Source organism: Berghia stephanieae, chromosome 11 (genome assembly GCF_034508935.2).
Source record: "Berghia stephanieae isolate SIO BIC M18660-M18661 chromosome 11, UCSD_Bste_1.3, whole genome shotgun sequence".
In the NCBI taxonomy this organism is placed as follows: Eukaryota; Metazoa; Mollusca; class Gastropoda; order Nudibranchia; family Aeolidiidae; genus Berghia; species Berghia stephanieae.
The window spans coordinates 41,572,703-41,592,702 of record NC_088370.1 but is presented as its reverse complement, the minus strand read 5'-3'; the positions used below and the strand labels follow the sequence as shown (position 1 = coordinate 41,592,702).

The 20,000-nt window shown below is 35.8% G+C and overlaps 1 protein-coding gene across 1 annotated transcript in view; it reads right to left on the bottom strand.

Annotated features, from left to right (window-relative positions):
- The window catches only part of LOC144957039 (uncharacterized), a 79,342-nt gene that overhangs the window by 17,611 nt on the left and 41,731 nt on the right, over positions 1 to 20,000 (bottom strand). The window contains exons 3-4 of the mRNA XM_078887976.1: positions 7,196 to 7,310; positions 4,757 to 4,922 (exon numbers count right to left, since the gene is read on the bottom strand). Of these exons, the coding sequence (XP_078744102.1) occupies positions 4,757 to 4,922; positions 7,196 to 7,310 (281 nt within the window). The remainder of the gene's footprint in view (positions 1 to 4,756; positions 4,923 to 7,195; positions 7,311 to 20,000) is intronic.

The window sequence follows — 20,000 nt, the reverse complement described above, 5'->3', positions numbered from 1 at the left end:
ATAACCGTCAAAAAAAAAAAAAAATCACAAGAACCCCCCCCCCCCCCCCCCCCCCCCCCCCCCCCCCCCCACAAAAAAAGTAGTTATATACTCTTAAAGGCATCGCTCTAAAAAAAATAGTCAAAAATATAAATAAATAAATAAAAGGGAGGAGGGCGGGGGGGGGGGGGGTGTGTGAAAAAAACCATTAAACCAAGTTTTAAAAGCACAAAAAAAAAACAAACAAAAATAAAAAGAAATAGAAAACAAACAAATAAACAAAAAAAAAGAAAAAAAAAGACAAAAAGAAAATCACCTGGACAATCTTGGGGATAAAAGGGGATCTGGCAACTCACTCGTAGAGTGTTATTTAACCACCATTAAAACTTGGAAATCCAAGCGGTTGTTGATACAGCACGAAACACCAATTAATTATTGGACATACGTGGCGGCTACAGCTCTAGACCGGAAAATGACAAATAACTTTTAAGAAAAACAAAAACAAACTTCAATTTTGGTCAGAAAAAAAAAATACATTCATTGATTGCCCCCCCCCCCCCCCAACCGGGGGAACCTGAAATCTAAGCGGGTGATGATACAATACAACACGACATGACAATTTATTAATGGACATAATATTGTGTGAGTGTGAGTACAGCTCTACCGAAAAAAAAAAGAAGAAAAAAAATGACAAATGCCCTTTTTTTTAAAAAAAGTTAAATTTTGGCCAATTAAAAAAAAATAAATACATACAATTCTCAATTCTACATTCATTGCTGATATTTATGAAAAAAAAAAAAATTTCTGGCCAAAATTAAAAAGAAATTTGGTTTGTTTGTTTTGTTTTGTTTTTCCTCTTTTCTTCTTCTTTTTTTTTTTTTTCCTCTTTTCCATTGTATAGTATAAGATGTCTGGAATAATTGGAGTTGTCTTGGCAACGAGGACGACAACAACGACCGAGTCCCCGTAATTGATTGGCCTAATTCACCTTTTAGTCACCGATATCATTCGGCGTTATTACTATTCTGCCGTACTATGAAAAAGACAAACAAACGAAACGAAACACTTTTAAAAAATTTTGGCCAGAAATCTTGTCCTAGTGCGACTATGCGGTCTTGTGGTATGACACTCGCTTTCGGATTGGAAGGTTCCTGGGTTCGAGCCTCGCTCGCTCGGCGCGTAGTTGAGTCTTTGGAAAAAGGCTCTTTACTCACATTCTCTCACCGTACTCAGGTGTAAAATGAGTACCTGGCCATTAACAGCGTTTGTAATATCGCTTAAGAGGCGTCATGTCCCGTCCTACATGTTAAGTGTTGCTGTTGGCCAGGGTCCCCCTGTAAAGCGCTTTGAGCGCGTTTAATGGATATAAAAGCTCAATTTATAAATGATTTTTTAAAAGCATGATGACTATTCTGTCATAGTCTGAAAAAAAAAAATTTGGCCGGAAAACCCGTCCTTCAAGTACCGATCGATTAAAATGACCCCTCATCTTGACAAATCCTGTCAAACCTGGGACTTCGGGGAAGGCCTAGGTATAAGAGTGTTTGTTGAGATGAGGGTCTTTTTAATCAATCGATACTTGAAGGACGGGTTTTCTGGCCAAATTTTTTAAAAAGTATTTTTTTAAAAGACGGCAGTATTGTATTCTCTGTCTACGACTGATATCAACAGTGGGGATATGAAAGGAAAACATAATAATATAATTAATATAGAGATGTGTGGTGGCGAATCGGTGGTGGATGTTAATTCTCTAATGTTAGGAAGTGGGAGGAGGAGGAGGAGGAGGGGGGAGAAGGAGGAGGTGGGAGGAGGAGGAGGGAGGGAGGAGGAGGTGGGAGGATTATGGCGGTGATGATGGTAGCGGTGGTGGTGGTGGTGATGATGATGATGATGATGATGATGATGATGATGAGCAGTAAGAGGAGGAGCAGGAGGAAAAAGAGTAGTAGTAGTAGTAGTAGTAGTAGTAGTAGTAGTAGTAGTAGTAGTAGTAGTAGTAGTAGTAGTAGTAGTAATAGTAGAAGTAGTAGCAGCAGCAGCAGCAGCAGTAGTAGTAGTAGTAGTAGTAGTAGTAGTATAGTAGTAGTAGTAGTGTAGTAGTAAGTAGTAGTAGTAAAGTAGTAGTAGATAGTAGTAGTAGTAGTAGTAGTAGTAGTAGTAGAGCAGTAGTAGTAGTATAGTAGTAGTAGTAGTAGTAGTAAGTAGTAGTAGTAGGTAGTAGTAGTATGTATAATAGTAGTATATGTAGAAGTAGTAGTAGTAGTAGTAGTTAGTAGTAGTAGTAGTAAGTAGTAGTAGAGTAGTAGTGAGTATAGTTGTAGTTGTAGTAGTAGTAGTAGTAGTATAGAGTAGTATAGTAGTTAGTATTTGTAGTAAGTAGTAGTAGTAGTAGTAGTAGTAGGTAGTAGTAGTAGTAGTAGTAGTAGTAGTAGTAGTAAGTAGTAGATAGTGTAGTAGTGTAGTAGTATGTAGTAGTAGTAGTAGTAGTGTAGTAGATAGTAGTAGTAGTAGTAGTAGTAGTAGGTAGGTAGTAGTAGTAGTAGTAGTAGTAGTAGTGTAGTTAGTAGTAGGTAGTAGTAGTTAAGTAGTAGTAGTAGTAGTAGTAGTAGTTAGTAGTAGTAGTAGTATGTAGTAGTAGTTAGTAGTTAGTAGTAGTAGTAGTAGTAGTAGTGGTAGTAGTAGTAGTAGTATATGTAGTTATAGTAAGTAGTAGTTGTATATTAGTAGGTGAGTAGAGTAGTAGTTGTAATAGTAGTGGTGAGTAGAGTAGTAGTTGCTACTATAGTAGTGGTGGAAGTAGAGTAGTAGTTGTATATTAGTAGTGTAAGTAAGTAGTAGTTGTTACTATTAGTAGTGTAGTAGAGTAGTAGTTGTATTAGTAGTGGTGAGTAGAGTAGTAGTTGTTATATTAGTAGTGGTGGATAGAGATAGTAGTTGCTTATATTGTAGTGTGAGTGGTAGTAGTTGTACTATTAGTAGTGGTGGAAGTAGAGTAGTAGTTTGCCTTACTATAGTAGTGGTGGAAGTAGAGTAGTAGTTTGCCTTACTATAGTAGTGGTGGAAGTAGAGTAGTAGTTTGCCTTACTATTAGTAGTGGTGGAAGTAGAGTAGTAGTTTGCCTTACTATAGTAGTGGTGGAAGTAGAGTAGTAGTTTGCCTTACTATAGTAGTGGTGGAAGTAGAGTAGTAGTTTGCCTTACTATTAGTAGTGGTGGAATGGGTAGAGTAGTAGTTTGCCTTACTATTAGTAGTGGTGGAAGTAGAGTAGTAGTTTGCCTTACTATTAGTAGTGGTGGAAGTAGAGTAGTAGTTTGCCTTACTATTAGTAGTGGTGGAAGTAGAGTAGTAGTTTGCCTTACTATTAGTAGTGGTGGAAGTAGAGTAGTAGTTTGCCTTACTATCAGTAGTGGTGGAAGTAGAGTAGTAGTTTGCCTTACTATTAGTAGTGGTGGGAGTAGAGTAGTAGTTTGCCTTACTATCAGTAGTGGTGGAAGTAGAGTAGTAGTTTGCCTTACTATTAGTAGTGGTGGAATGGGAGTAGAGTAGTAGTTTGCCTTACTATTAGTAGTGGTGGAAGTAGAGTAGTAGTTTGCCTTACTATTAGTAGTGGTGGAAGTAGAGTAGTAGTTTGCCTTACTATTAGTAGTGGTGGAAGTAGAGTAGTAGTTTGCCTTACTATTAGTAGTGGTGGAAGTAGAGTAGTAGTTTGCCTTACTATTAGTAGTGGTGGAAGTAGAGTAGTAGTTTGCCTTACTATTAGTAGTGGTGGAATGGGAGTAGAGTAGTAGTTTGCCTTACTATTAGTAGTGGTGGAAGTAGAGTAGTAGTTTGCCTTACTATTAGTAGTGGTGGGAGTAGAGTAGTAGTTTGCCTTACTATCAGTAGTGGTGGAAGTAGAGTAGTAGTTTGCCTTACTATTAGTAGTGGTGGGAGTAGAGTAGTAGTTTGCCTTACTATCAGTAGTGGTGGAAGTAGAGTAGTAGTTTGCCTTACTATTAGTAGTGGTGGAAGTAGAGTAGTAGTTTGCCTTACTATTAGTAGTGGTGGAAGTAGAGTAGTAGTTTGCCTTACTATCAGTAGTGGTGGAAGTAGAGTAGTAGTTTGCCTTACTATTAGTAGTGGTGGAATGGGAGTAGAGTAGTAGTTTGCCTTACTATTAGTAGTGGTGGAAGTAGAGTAGTAGTTTGCCTTACTATTAGTAGTGGTGGAAGTAGAGTAGTAGTTTGCCTTACTATCAGTAGTGGTGGGAGTAGAGTAGTAGTTTGCCTTACTATCAGTAGTGGTGGGAGTAGAGTAGTAGTTTGCCTTACTATTAGTAGTGGTGGGAGTAGAGTAGTAGTTTGCCTTACTATCAGTAGTGGTGGGAGTAGAGTAGTAGTTTGCCTTACTATCAGTAGTGGTGGGAGTAGAGTAGTAGTTTGCCTTACTATCAGTAGTGGTGGAGTAGAGTAGTAGTTTGCCTTACTATCAGTAGTGGTGGAAGTAGAGTAGTAGTTTGCCTTACTATCAGTAGTGGTGGGAGTAGAGTAGTAGTTTGCCTTACTATCAGTAGTGGTGGAAGTAGAGTAGTAGTTTGCCTTACTATCAGTAGTGGTGGGAGTAGAGTAGTAGTTTGCCTTACTATCAGTAGTGGTGGGAGTAGAGTAGTAGTTTGCCTTACTATCAGTAGTGGTGGGAGTAGAGTAGTAGTTTGCCTTACTATCAGTAGTGGTGGAAGTAGAGTAGTAGTTTGCCTTACTATCAGTAGTGGTGGGAGTAGAGTAGTAGTTTGCCTTACCGATGCTCCAAGGCCGCTACCACGAACCCGTGAGAGGCCAATTCCGTACAGTAGCTGGACATGTACGTCCGATTCCCCCCAATGCCGTGAGAGACGATGATCACAGGGTACTGCTTGTCTTCCCGGAGCAGCGGGGCTTGCCATAGTGAAGGCACGTATACATCACCTGGGGGAAATTTTGTCGTATGTCAAGTTTAAAATACTAATTATTTTAAGACCCAGATTTTCACCCAGCCTAGCATAAAATACAGCTTTGACGCAGATGGTCAAATATAATAATATGCAAGATTAAGAAAACTGGCTTGTTATTTACGGGGGAAAAAAAACAAAAATTAAGAAAAAAAAACAACAAAAAAACAAACAAAAAAAAAAAAGAAGAAAAAAAAGAAAAAGGAAAAAGAAGAGAAGAGAAACTTAAATCAGAAGCTACAAAAAAAAAAAAAAAAAAAAAAAAAACAAACAAAAACAATAAAAAAAAGGCAGGCTCGGGTTAAATATATCTAACTATTTAGGGGTTATCTTAATCCCTCCGCACCGATTCAATTAATCAATAAATATGAAACATACAAGATGCGTGGGGGTCCCGATAGCTCAGTAGGAAGAGCACTCGCTTCGCAATCAAAGATACCGAGATCGATCCCCGGGTGCAGTCGAGATTATTTTTCTGACCTCACCCCCCCCCCCTCCTTTGTCCATTGATTGATCCCATTGATTGGGTAGCTGGGTCTGTTAGATCTGTCGGAAAGTACTCTAACGTCCTAAGGAAAGATGGTACTGTTAGATTCGGTGGAAAGTTCTTTGCGATAGACTAGCGTCTTATCCAAAGGATAGCAAGCAATTGCTATTGTCCGTTTCACGCTATAGAAACCGGGATAACCTCTGGCTCCATGGGCCTAATGGTTCTGAAGGACCCATTCTTTTTCTTCTTTTTTTTTTTTTACAATATATGCACTTGAGCATTATTATTATCATTATTATTATTTTTTCTTTCATAGTGGAGCTATCAAAACGTATTATCTACCGGGGCTGTATTTTATCCATTAAAAGAGAAGGGAAAACAGATCATTGACTAGACTATCCGATCACCAATTCAAATTTTTACTATCCAACAATTCGCCCGTGTCTCATTTCCATACTGCCGAACTCTGGAAAAAACAAACAAACCCATATTTGAAAATTTGGCCAGAAAATATCGATCGATTTAAATGACCCTCATCTTGGCAAACACTCTTAAACTTGGGACTAAGGAAGACTTGGCGAAGTCCCAGGTTTGAGAGGTTTTGTGTTGTTTTTTTTTTTTTGTTGCCAAGACGAGGGTCATTTAAATCAATTTGAAGGACATGTTTTCTGGCAAAATTTTTAAATATGGGTTTGTTTTTTTTTTTTTTTTTTTTTTTTTAAAGCCCTAATTTATTTTGTTCGTTTGTACTTTTTGTTTGTTTCTTTGGTGCTTTTTAATTTTTGTTAGGTTTTTTATTTTATTTTATATTTTTAATGGGGGGGGGGGTAAAATTTATTCTTTTTTTTTCCATCTCCTTTGTGGAAAAAACAATAGTGACATATTATATATTTATATCTTCTTATTACGTGAGACTATGAGGTCTCGTGGTATGACACTCGCCTACGAACCGGAAGGTCCGTGGTTCGAGTCCCGCTCTAAGCGTACTCAGGTGTAAAATGAGAACCTGGCCGTTAACTGCGTTGTCTTGCCGAAAAAAAAAAAAAAAAAGAAAAGAAAAAAAGCTCTAACGCGAGATAAAGTGACATTATCAAGGCTAAGGGTTGAATGGCAGTGAATAATAAAGAAAGTTAAGATACGAGTACGAGAGGAGAAGGATTGGTGTGAAGAGATTGCAAAAGAAGGAAAAAGAAAGAAAGAAAGAAAGAAAGAAAGAAAGAAAGAAAGAAAGAAAGAAAGATGAAAGTAGAATTACAAAGTAAAAACAGAGGGACAGACAGAGTGATCGATAGATAGACTGATAGATAGACAGACAGACAGACAGACAGACAATAGATAGATAGATAGATAGATAGATAGATAGATAGATAGATAGATAGATAGATAGATAGATAGATAGATAGATAGATAGATAGATAGATAGATAGATAGATAGTTAGATATTATTTTAATATTTACCACAATGTTTGAGACAGTCTACATTAATGTTTCAGATAGATAGATAGATAAAAACCGTGAGGTTTTATATAGCACAATATCCACTAAACTTTACAAGATAGATAGTTAGATAGACAGACAGACAGACAGACAGACAGACAGACAGACAGACAGACAGATAGATAGATAGATAGATAGATAGATAGATAGATAGATAGATAGATAGATAGATAGATAGATTATATGTACGTAAACGTGAGTGGCTGTTTGTCCATGCCCGCGCGTCAATGACCATGACATGTCTATGTAATGAGAATTCTCACCTCCCAACCAATTGGCCAGGCGTCCGAAGATTTTCTTATTTCTTTTCAAGAAGAGCACGAAACCCCAGGCGTACTGTTTCCTAGGCAACCACAGCGGCCATTGCTTGTAATGAGCCTGGAAGTGACAGGAGAACAACAGAAAGGGAAAGGGGTGGGGTGAGGGGGTGGGAGGAGGTGGTTGAAAGGGGGGGGGGGGGGGGAGGTGTTTCATTAATAGTCAGTTATTATCAATAACATGGTAGCAAAATACATTGATATAATAATAATAATAATATAGTGACAAATTAGAGAGGTCACACGACTCTGGTGTGAGACAGTCCATTCATTGTCTGGAACTCTCATCCAAGGTAATAACTGAAAGGGGGGGGGGGGGGGGGGGGGGGGGATGAGGAGGTGTTTCACTAATAGTCAGTTTTTATCAATAATATGCTAGCAAAATACATTGATATAATCATATAGTGACAAATTAGAGAAGTCGCACGACTCTGGTGTGAGATAGTCCTCATAATATATATATTAATAATATATATATATATATATATATATATATATATATATATATATATATATATATATATATATATATATATATATATATATATATATATATATATATATATATCAATTTTTGTCACTGACCTTAACTTATTTACACGAATTTACAATTATTACTATCATGTTATCCATACTTTTACCACCTAGTTATTTGCTAACGTATTATCATGTCTGTTCAACACGTCGGTACAAAAAGTTACCTATGGATGAATACTATTTAATTATTATTATTATTATTATTATTATTATTATTATTATTATTATTATTATTATTATTATTACTATTATTATTATTATTATTATTATTATTATTATTATTATTATTATTATTATTATTATTATTATTATTATTATTATTATTATTTTTATTTTTATTTTTTTTTTTTAATAATAATATGAATGAAACAGTGCCAGACAATGCATAGAGAAAAATACATACACGGAGGAAAAAAAGCATCTTGTTTTGCTTGACCTAACACACTGTTTCATACACATAAGCAGATTTATATAATATTAAAGTGCTAATATCCATACGAAAAATCATGTATACAGTCGGGGAAAACCAGATACCAAAATAAAATAAATAAATACACAAACTAATAGAGACTGCATAGTTTAAAATGAATAAAACTAAATTTAAAAAAAATTAATTAATTTATCTATTTATTTATTATTGTTTTTATATTATTTTTTTTTTTTAAAGAGAGATGTCTGTGTGTTTTGTCAATAAAGTGAGTTTGTTTTTCTTGTTTTTTTTTTTTGTCTTTTAAAGTAATTTCCGTGGTTGAAATTCTTCAAAGGGATAGCAGGGTAGAATTCATTAAAAATTACCTGCGTGCATGGGTACAATTGTTAACCCCCCCCCCCCCCCCTCCCACCACCACACCACCTCCATCCTGTCCTCATCTCTTTCCGAATCGATCTTCTTCTACTACAATTTTTTTATTTTTACTTGTGTGTGTGCGCGCGCGCGTGTTTGTGTGAGTGTTTTTGTTTTTTTTTTTGTTTGTTTTTTTTTGTTTTATTTATGCCTATATTGTGTATGTGTTTGTGTGTCCTTACTTGGAGATCCCTAGACAACAGCAAAACTTAACAAGCAGAATGAGACATAACGCCTGTAGGGCGATAGTACAGGTTAGTTTGTTTGTTGTTGGTTTTGTTTGGGGTGGGGGGGGGGGGGTATTTTTCGACAGAGACAGTGCTGTTAACAAACATATACTCATTTTGCACCTGAGTATGGCGAGATAATGTGAGTACAGAGCCATTTCCGATGACTCAACTATGTGCCGTTCAGAGCGGGACTCGAACCCCGAAGGCCAGTGTCATACCACAAGACCTCATAGCCACACACACACACACACATATATACATTTGGATGCTATGAGTGTAGGCAAAATACTCACAACATCCACCGGCCACATAAACCGTGCCGACACACAAAATTGTGTGAAACTTTTAACGTTTATAGTCTGATTGATAGAACTTAGAATTATAAAAACATAAAAACAATAACAAACAACTGAGAGACGTCATCTTCTTTCTATCTATACAGCAATTGGATTCAGTAGTCAGATGTCACGCCGCCCGGCAACGGCGGCCATCTTGATTCTAAACAAAGAACATCATTACTTTTTATTCTTCATGCAGGCTAAAACTTTTCATATGCCTTGTGATCAGAATGTGTAAAAGTCAAAACATGATCAAATTTATGGGGTTTTTTTCCTCTGGATACGCTTTTATGCTCGCCGGAGAAATATTTCATACGGGCGTCCGCCATTGTTCAGATAGTTTAGAGCCAGTGTTACTAAGTTACCATGCGTCATTAGGAAGAAAGTGACGTTACGACTGTTGAAGAGTATTACTAGCAGCTTCTAGCTAGGTATTCACTGTGAAATATAGAGGACAAGTTTTCTGCACGAAATACTTTCCATAAAAGAAAAAAAAATAAATAGCAGCAGCTATCGAGGTATTCACTGTGAAATAATATAGAGAAAACGTTTTCTGCACGAAATACTTTCTATAAAAGTAAAAAAAAAATAGCAGTAGCTATCGAGGTATTCACTGTGCAAAATAATATAGAGAAAACGTTTTTTTGACGAAATACTTTCTATGAAATACTTTCGATAAAATTTTTTTTTAAAAATTTAAAAATAGAAGGGCCGGGGAGGAAGGCGTAGTCATTGAACGACAGTTGAATTACCATTAACCTCCTTTTACTTTTATGCCATTAACATGTTACCTACCGTACTCTGGACACTGGACAGACAAATATTTTAAAATTTGGCCAGAATACCCGTACTTCAAATATATAATCGATCAATTTAAACGACCCTCATCTTGGCAGCAGCCTCTTATGGTTTTCACACTACTATGTTATGACGATCGACCCAATCAGCAAAGTCGGGTCCGCATTCGTGCACCGTGGCAAACCCGCCGGATAGCATCGTCACAAAACACCGTTCGACTAGATGCTTGGCCGTCTCAGGTTCTTGCCCACAGCGGGTACATGTTGGACAGGTAGAAAGTCCTCACCGATGAAGCGCACTGGCCGTGAGGCAGCTCCTCGAACGAAGCCGATTCGCAGTCACCTTGGTAAAAACTACTCTCAAACCCGGGAACTCACGAAGTCTCCTTAGTACCAGGTTTGAAAAGTATTTACCAGGATGTGGTTGTTTCTGTTTATTTAAGCGATCGGTATTTTGAAGGACGAGTTTTCTGACCAAATTTTTAAATACGTGTTTGTTTTATCTACTAAATTTTTGCCAAAGTAAGGTAATTAACTTAACAAAAACTGCCGTACCTAATCTGGAAAAAAAAACATATTAAAAAAATTTGGCCAGAAAACCCGTCCTTCAAATAAATATGGATCGATTTAAACGACCATCATCTTGGTAAAAATACCCTCAAACCCGGGACCCCACGAAGTCTCCTTAGTACCAGGTTTGAAAAGTATTTACCAGGATGAGGGTTGCGGCTATGTGGTCTAGTGGTACGACACTCGCTTTCGGATCGGAAGGTCCTGGGTTCGAGCCTCGCGCTCGGCGCATAGTTGAGTCCTTGGAAAAGGCTGTTTACTCACATTCTCTCACCGTACTCCGGTGTAAAATGAGTAACTGGCCGTTAACAGCGTTGTCTTTGTCCGAAAAATGGTAATATCACCTAACAGGCGTCATGTTCCGTCCTATATGTTAAATGTTGCTGTTGACCAGGGACCCCTTGTAAAGCGCTTTGAGCACATTTAGTGGATATTGCGCTATATAAAGCTCAATTAAAAAAAAAAAAAACTTTTTTTTTTAATCGATCGATATTTTGAAGGACGAGTTTTCTGATCAAATTTTTAAATGTTTGTTTTATTTTTTTTTTTATTTTTTTTAAATCAAAGTTCGATAATTAACTGGTTAAAAATCTGTTTGAAAGAACTATCTGAACAAAAACGGCCGTACCCACTCTGGAAAAAAAAAAAAAACAAAGAAAAAAAAAACATTTTTAACAATTTGGCCAGAAAACTCGTCCTTCAAATATCGATCGAATTAAATGACCCCCATCTTGGCAAAAACTCTCAAACCTTTAAATATATATATATAAACAAAACAAAAACAATAAAAACAGCTGTCCACCCTGACAAAAACAAACACAACCACCGCTCGTCAGAAATTATGTGACGACAATGGTCAGTGAATAATTCAAAACGTAACAAACAAGAATAAAACTTGACATTTAAAAATAAACACCACCCCCCCCCCCCCCCCAAAAAAAAAAAAAAAAAAATTAAAAAACAGGTCGATACAAAAGAATTCAATTGCAAATCTGTCAACCCATTTAAACGTAACCCTATCAAATGTAAGTCTGATAAAAGATTGTGAGGAAATATTGAGCTAATCTACCATTTATTGCTGACGATACAGTCAGGCATATTAATACATAATAAATAATTGCCCCATTATGAAGTCAGAGCTAATCCCGGTTTCCCTGTGATTTGATTTAAACAGCAACTGTTCGCAACTTGACTGCAGTCGATCTGATTGTCTTTTTTAGTAATGTATTTAATGTTTTCATTGGGGTTTTTTTGTTGTTGTTGTTGTTGTTTCCTGAAGAAGGATTTTGAGTCTGAAACGGTTCGTGTTTGGTATTTTGTTTTATTTGAAGGTTTTATGTTATACTAATTCTTGTTTATTCCTTTTTTTTTTACAGTCTACATCTGCTTCTAACAGCTTGTATCTCTTTCAGAACGCAGTACTTTCTGACCACCAATCTACCTCACCCAGCTACCCAATCAACAATGCAGCTCGGTGGAGGAAATAATATTATAATCTATTTGGATTCAAAACGTAAAACCCAATCCAAAAGCGTGTGAGTGGAGAGCTCTACCAACTGAGCATTCGTCAGAACCTCAAAACTGAAAAACAAAACAAAACAAAAACAAAAACAACCCCCCCCCCCCAAAAAAAAAAGAAAAGAAAAACAAACAAAACAAAAAAAAACGAAAAAAAAACCCAAAAGCCGATAGCCAACTTATTGATTATTATCGATCTCCTCCCTCTTTTACTGAAATTACCTTGGAGAAAAAAAAACAAAAACAAAACAAGACACAACAAAACAAAACAAAACAAAGATAAGCCCAAACAAAGAACAAGCTACCCAAATGTTTGGCAGTTGCCAAGTGATTCTCTATCTCGAGTGTTTTTCTATTTTTGAATTGCTGTTCGAAAAATTCAATGCGTGGAAGAGAGAAAAAAAATCAAACCAAATAAAAATCGAAAAAAAAAACAAAAAAACAAAACAAAACAAAAGAGTCCTTACGCAAGGACATTTATTAATTCTTGTAAATCCCATAATAACACATTTGATGTGCCATCACAAAACTCCTTTCAAAATTAAAATGGCTAAATAATGCATGATTAATTAATGTTTTATACTTTTGAATTGTTTGTTTGTTTTTGTTTTGAAGGGTTTTACGATGCTTGCAAACACATTTAGGTTATATCAGCGCCAGTAAAAAGGAAGAAAATGGTATAGTAAACAGTTCTAGAATTACAATTAAAGCACCCAAGAAAAAGTAAGACAAAGGGAACTTATAACAAATAGGGATCAGATGTAGATTCCAAGAGCATACCACCAATGTACTTAGTTTGAAATCACCTATAAGTCTCATCCGGACACAAGCACAAAATCCAACAAAGAGGAACACACTCAAATGCTTACATTATACATTCAAAATAAAAATAATAATACATAACAGAGAGATGATTTACAAGGAAAAAAAATATCATCTCCCAAAACAATAACTATGCATTTGACTGTTTTCCCTCCCAGCTAGGATTCCGGCCAGTGCCAGGACAAAACCAAGTAATCTCATTCCGAGACAAAGACAGAAAGCATGTTGGATAACAGATATAAGGGGATAGAAGACACAGTATGTACCTCCCTGTCCGCTATGGGAGGTCAGGATCCCCACCCAGTACTTTGAATTGCTCTTCGAGCAAAGTATAGAAATTAAAACAAAATAAAACAAAATAAAAGCCACGTTACGTGAGGGTATTTAATTCTTTGAAATCCCATAATAACATTTCTGATAATATGCCACCAAAAAATTCCTTTTTAAAAAATTAAAAAATGGCTAGAAAATAATTAATTAATGTTTTTATACTTTTGAATTGCTCTTCGAGCAAAGTATAGAAATTTTTAAAAAATAAAAGGGTCGTTACTGTGCGGCTATGTGGTCTAGTGGTATGACACTCGCTTTCGGATCGGAAGGTCCTGGGTTCGAATTCGCTCGGCGCATAGTTGAGTCCTTGGAAAAGACTCTTTACTCACATTCTCTCACCGTACTCAGGTGTAAAATGAGTACCTGGCCGTTAACAGCGTTGTCTTAGTCCGAAAAATTGTAATATCGCCTAACAGGCGGCATGTCCCGTCCTACATGTTAAATGTTGCTGTTGACCAGGGACCCCTTGTAAAGCGCTTTGAGCACATTTAGTGGATATTGCGCTATATAAAAGCTCAATTTTTTATATTTTTTTATTATCTTAAATCCCATAGTAGCAGATCAGATGTGCTATCACAAAACACCTTTTCAACAAACAAAGATTGGCGAGAAAATAATTGATGATTCCGTATCTGCTGTTGTTCGAACAATGCAGGGAAAAATAAAACAATACAAAATCTAGTTAAATGGTTGTTTTATATATATATATATATATATATATATATATATATATATATATATATATATATATATATATATATATATATATATATATATATATATATATATATGCGTGTGTGTGTGTGTGTGTGTGTGTGTGTGTGTGTGTGTGTGTGTAGGCATTTAATTCTTACATATCCCACAAAAAACAAATCTGCCATGCAATCACAAAACTCATCTTTAAAAATTGCCTTTAAAATGTTAACGATTTGTACTTTTGAATGAATTGCTCTTCGAATAAAGTGTACAAAAAAAATAACAAAAAAAACAAAAACAAATCAGAATAAAATAAAACAAAAGGTTCGTTACGTGAGGGCATTTCATTCTTACGACATATCCCATAAAACCTTTGCAGTGCTGACAACGAACACCTTTTTTAAAACATTGGGTAAGAAAATATGAGATGTTTTCGTTTCTACTTTAAAAATTGCTGACGAACAATGTGTGGAAAAATAACTAAATAAATAAATCAAGTATAAGGGTGGTTATATTATGAGGGCATAAAATTCCTTTAAACCCCAGAACAACACATCTGTCGTGCTATAACAAAACTCGTCTTGAAAAAAATTGGATAAAAAATAAATAAAATAAAACACAATTTCATTTATTCATCCAATGGGGGATATTTGCTTCTAGTGTCTTTTCTAAGGGAAGACTTGAACAACCCAGGCGTCAGCCGCAGTGCAACCCCGCAAATTGAGCTCGGGCGAGGTGACTTGCTCAAGGCCACACAGCGCAACGGCGGGTGATCGAACTCGGTACCTTTCGGGTACGGAGAGCAAAGACCTTACCGCTGAGCCACGCTGCCCCTATTTAATGTTTTCTACTTTTGAATTTTGCTGTTAGAACAATTCGCATGGACGAACAATAAAACAACATCTAGTTCAAGAGTCGTTATGTGAGGATACATTGTATTCTTCGAAATCCAATAACATTTATTATTGTTCTTTCCATGTCTAAAACATTGAAAAATTTTGGACAAGTCGTCGGGGATCAATTTTATTTATCTCTTTATTTATTGTGTTATTGAATTTTTAGTTTATGCCCAATTTCATTTTATTTTTAAAACGGTTTTGTGATTGCATGAAATAATAATTCACAGTGGTTTACCAGCGGATCACTTAGTTGAGATGCTAGGTCAAGAGGTCACTACTCTCCTCTTTACCTGCGCTCTGGCATGGCACGTGCCTGAAGTCAGTGAAGCGAGTAGTCTAATTGGTCTGATAAATAGCCATAGCCAAGCCACAATTATCTTAAATGTAAATCTATGTCACTCATGTTATAGATTGAAATCCCCCTCACACAGTGGACTAAATATCATAGATATCATCAGTATATATCTTTCTCAGGAACACAGCAAAGTAGACTCACATTTTCACTACACTTATCGTTTAAATCAAATATTTCTGCAATCCCTACAACAACAATCAGACATTGCAGTTTATTATTATTCACACTAGTACATAGTACAAACTGTCTACTTTCTGTTGCACTAATGTTAATTCAGTTCAACAAATATGTAACAAGTGTAGGGGTGGGGTATCAAATTTCACTGGAATATCTAGCAGTCTATGAGATGTCTAGGCTATCGTGGTGATGAATTTGGACCAGTTACACAATGTAAACAATGTCATAATCATTTCCTGGACTCCCTACTGACCATGGAACACTTTACTACACTGATTCTACAGTTTTGTCATTAAACGTTCCCACGAATATGGTAAAGGAGTGAAGAATCATACAGTACAGGAACGTATATATATATATATATATATATATATATATATATATATATATATATATATATATATATATATATATATATATATATATATATATATATATATATATATATATATATATATACTCCCTATGCAAGTAGCCCTACAATAATAGTTAAGGACACATCTGTTACTGATTTAAGAAATATGAAATAAATGGGTTTGTTTCATTCATGTCTCTGTTGATTGGTGTGGGAAAGCTTTATTCACCAGCTGCACCACTTGTACATTGTGAATATTGAGAATAATGTCTGAATATCTGTTAATTCCTAGGAGGTGCCACTATTATTTTATCTATCTTGGCTGTGTTTGAGTACCCCCACCCCCCCCCACCCCCCCCCCCCCCCTCTCCCCCTCTTCTTATTTTCCCCAGTCAAACTTGCCTTTGTGGAATACTATCTGTACTAACTGTTGATGTTATATCGTTGTTGTCAGTGGTATGAATTAGGTGTAGTGTGAATGTGATGCATTTCTCTTAGCCTGTCTTTTACGTGTGTATGTAATATGTGTGTATATGCAGGATGTATGGGTGTATGTGTGTGTGTGTGTGTGTGTGTGTGTGTGAGAGAGAGAGAGAGAGAGAGAGAGGGAGAGAGAGAGAGAGAGAGAGAGAGAGAATGCCTTTTTCTACCATATTCATTGCTTGTATTATCTACTACGCCACTGTGATGGTGTTGTTGTTTGGTGTAATGATGGTGGTTTTGTCTCTATTTGTAATAGTGAAGTAAAACCTACACACACAATATATATTGCTTTATATGTTCTTTAGGGATGTGTTAAATTGTTTAATCCTCTTATCTCCATATCTTTTAAATACGATACAAAATACAAATGAAGAGAACATACCTGATGTCCAGCCCATTACATTTATAACCATTAAAAACGTAGTTAAAATGTGTTGAATCAGAAAATGAATGTTTTACTGTGTGTAATAATATTAAGACTGGACAAAGCATTAATGAGTTTCGGAATCCAACGTCTGATTTTAAAGATTTGAATTTTTTATTGTCCGCACAACAACAAAAATATTATAAAATGGTAGGGATTTTAAATTGCTTATAAAACCTATCAGAATAATCACAATAAAACGAAAAAAGAACCAACATAACAAGTGAAAGTAGTACTGTCTGTTCCGTAAGTTAATATTATTGTAATGTAAGTGGTCATCTAGATATGGTGTTGTATTACATCACGAAAATGCAATACTTTGTGTCTTAACCCTCAAAAAGGGGAATCCCCGTCCAGGTAGCCACTTTTACAGCATGCAGCTGCTGTTGTCAGTCACTTGCTGGGTTCCAGCAGTATAACTAAGTGATCCGATTTTATGAAGAAATAAACAGCAGTGAATTATTTCCTGCTACCACAAAACCGTTTAAAAAATATTCTATTCATCCTTCAAAAACCGATCGATTTAAGTGACTCTCATTGTGATTTAAAAAAACAAAAAACAAAACAATTTAAACCGGGACCTCACGAGATATTTCTTTCTATTCTGAGTTTTGCCAAGATGAGGGTCATTTAAATTGATCGATATAACATGAAGGACGAGTTTTCTGGCCAAATCTTTAAATACGAGTTTCTCAAGAGAACGACAATTCATTAAACTGATTAATGCGTTTGTTTGTTTTTGTTTTGTTTTGTTTTGTTGTTGCTTTTTGCTTTTTGGTCGATGTACGACACCAAAAAAATCTTGTCGTTTTTCAATGAAGTGTTTTGATGTTTTTGCCTCTGCGTGAATTAGTCTTTTGTTTTCAGTGGCGTTGCGCTCTATTGTCCCGTGTGTTCTGGGCGTTACAGAATAAAATCAATGAGGAGCGAAACAAATGAATATATACTTACAATAGTAATAATAGAGTGTTATTTCTGACATTGGCTGGCTTACGTGAATTCTCATTTTAAAAGGTCAATAACTTGCTAAACGGTTGATTGATTCATGTGAGAAATTTACGTTGGACGACATTTTAAAAAAAAGAGTAAAATATACGGTGAATTGGGTTTGGGCGTGTGTGGGGGGGGGGGGGGGGGGGGGGGTAGTAGAAATTATACATTTCGGAGAATGGGGAGGAGTAGGAGAAAGAAAAGGATGAAGATGATGATGATGATGAAGACGATGACGAGGACGAAGACACTGAAGACGATGATAATGGTGATGATGATGATGATGATGATGATGATGACAAAGAAGACGACGACGACGATGATGATTGGAATGACGAAGGGGAAAAGGAGGAACAGGATTTTGAAGAAAAAAAAAGGATGACTAGGAGGATGAGGAGAAGAAGGTAGAGGTATACACATAATTATGCAAATATACAACTTAATATGTTTTATTCGATATACGCAATCTTATGCAACATTTATGTATCGATATATGCAATCATATTTATTACTTTATTTATTGATATAAGCATTGAATTATTTTATTTATCGATATATGCAATCATAATATATATTGCTTTAGTTATCAAAATATATCATCACTTTTATTAATTTATTTATCGATATGTAACATCAAACTTGTCAGTTTATTTATCGATATATGCAATCATTTTTGTCATTTTTATTATCGATATACGAGACCATGTTTATCACCTTATTTATCGATGTAAGCTATCAATTAATCCTCTTTCATTTATCGATTTTTTCCGATCATAATTTTATTTACTGATTTATTATGATACCATATTTATCATTTAATTTATTATATTAGGCCTATATATGCGATCATATCTATAATTTGATTTATCAATATACATATATACAACACACATGCCATCCTATTTATTATTATTTCATTTATCCCACTCGACATGCACCAAAGGAGAAAACATAGGCACTGATTGCCACCACTCGCGACCTTGAGGCACAAGGTTAATTAATTAAATCAATCTGTTGATGTCGCCTTCCACCGCCACAAGCTACTGTTGATGTCGCCTTCCACCGCCACAAGCTACTGTTGATGTCGCCTTCCACCGCCACAAGCTACCGTTGGTCGCCAGGTCGTCAATACAAGAACAACGACCGCCGCCATTGGCTGTCATTGAATGAATAACTACTAAAGAGAACTATGTTAATAATGCATACAACGCGATGACAAAATATCACTTTTTAAAAAATGGCCAGTAAACTTTTTAACTTTTCGATGATGATAGATGAAAATGCGCCCCCCCCCCCCCCCCCCCCCACCCCTCCAATAGAGAACGGTTAATAATGCATGGAACGCGATAACAAAATATCATTAAAAAAAAAAAAAAAAGAAAGAAAAAAATAGATGGCCAGTGAACTTTTAACTTTTCGATGGCGGAGATAGATGATGAAGTTGCACCCCCCCCCCCCCCCCCCCCCTTTCCGACTGATAAAAAATATCTTAAATGAAAGACTTCATCTTAGAATTTCGTTAGAATCTCGGCTTTATAACACACGACTTGACAAGTCGGATGATCATCTAAGTTTATCAATGTATGGAATAAATAACAATGCGAAATTGAATGTAAGCTTCAATTTAATTACAAAAACAGGTAAATTGAATTAAATCAAATTAATTTAAAGCTTACATTCAATTTCACATTGTTATTTATTTATTCGAGCTTCGAGCAGCAACATTTACATTGCCCAGTATTCTTCAATGTATGGAGAAAACAAAACAAAAAAGTGTTTTGTGACTCTAAAGATAAAATACGTGTGAGTTGTTGGCCTATAAAATGTGTGAGGTAGGAGGAAGAGTTGGCATCATCGCGGATCAATTCATCAATCAAACGATCGATCGATCAATCCACGCAATCAGATCGATTTGCTTCGAGATCAACGGAATTCAAACTAGAAATCGACGACGCTGTGTTGGAATGGAATGGAATGAGCGGCAGGTCGTAGGCTAGAGGCCATCGGGAGTCCCGACCCGCTCAGAGTGCTGACGATTCAATTTTTCCTTAATTAATTTCTGGTTTCGTTTCTGGTTTGTTTTGTTTGTTTTTGTTTTGTCTGCTTTTTCTTTTTTAGTTGGCGGGGGGGGGGGGGGGGGATGTATTGTTATTTTCAATTTATTTATATTTTATTTCATTTTAATTTTATTTGATATTTTTTTTTGTTAGGTTTTTGTTTGATTTTTTTTTTTTTTTGGTGGTGGGGAGGGGGGGGGGGGGGGATGTTTTTTTTCCTTTTTCACTTTTCTTTTTCTTATCATATCTAATAAAAAAAAGTTTGCGCCGTAATTCTAAATTGGGTGGCTGAATTGATAAATGGATATGTGGATTGATAATTGGATTAA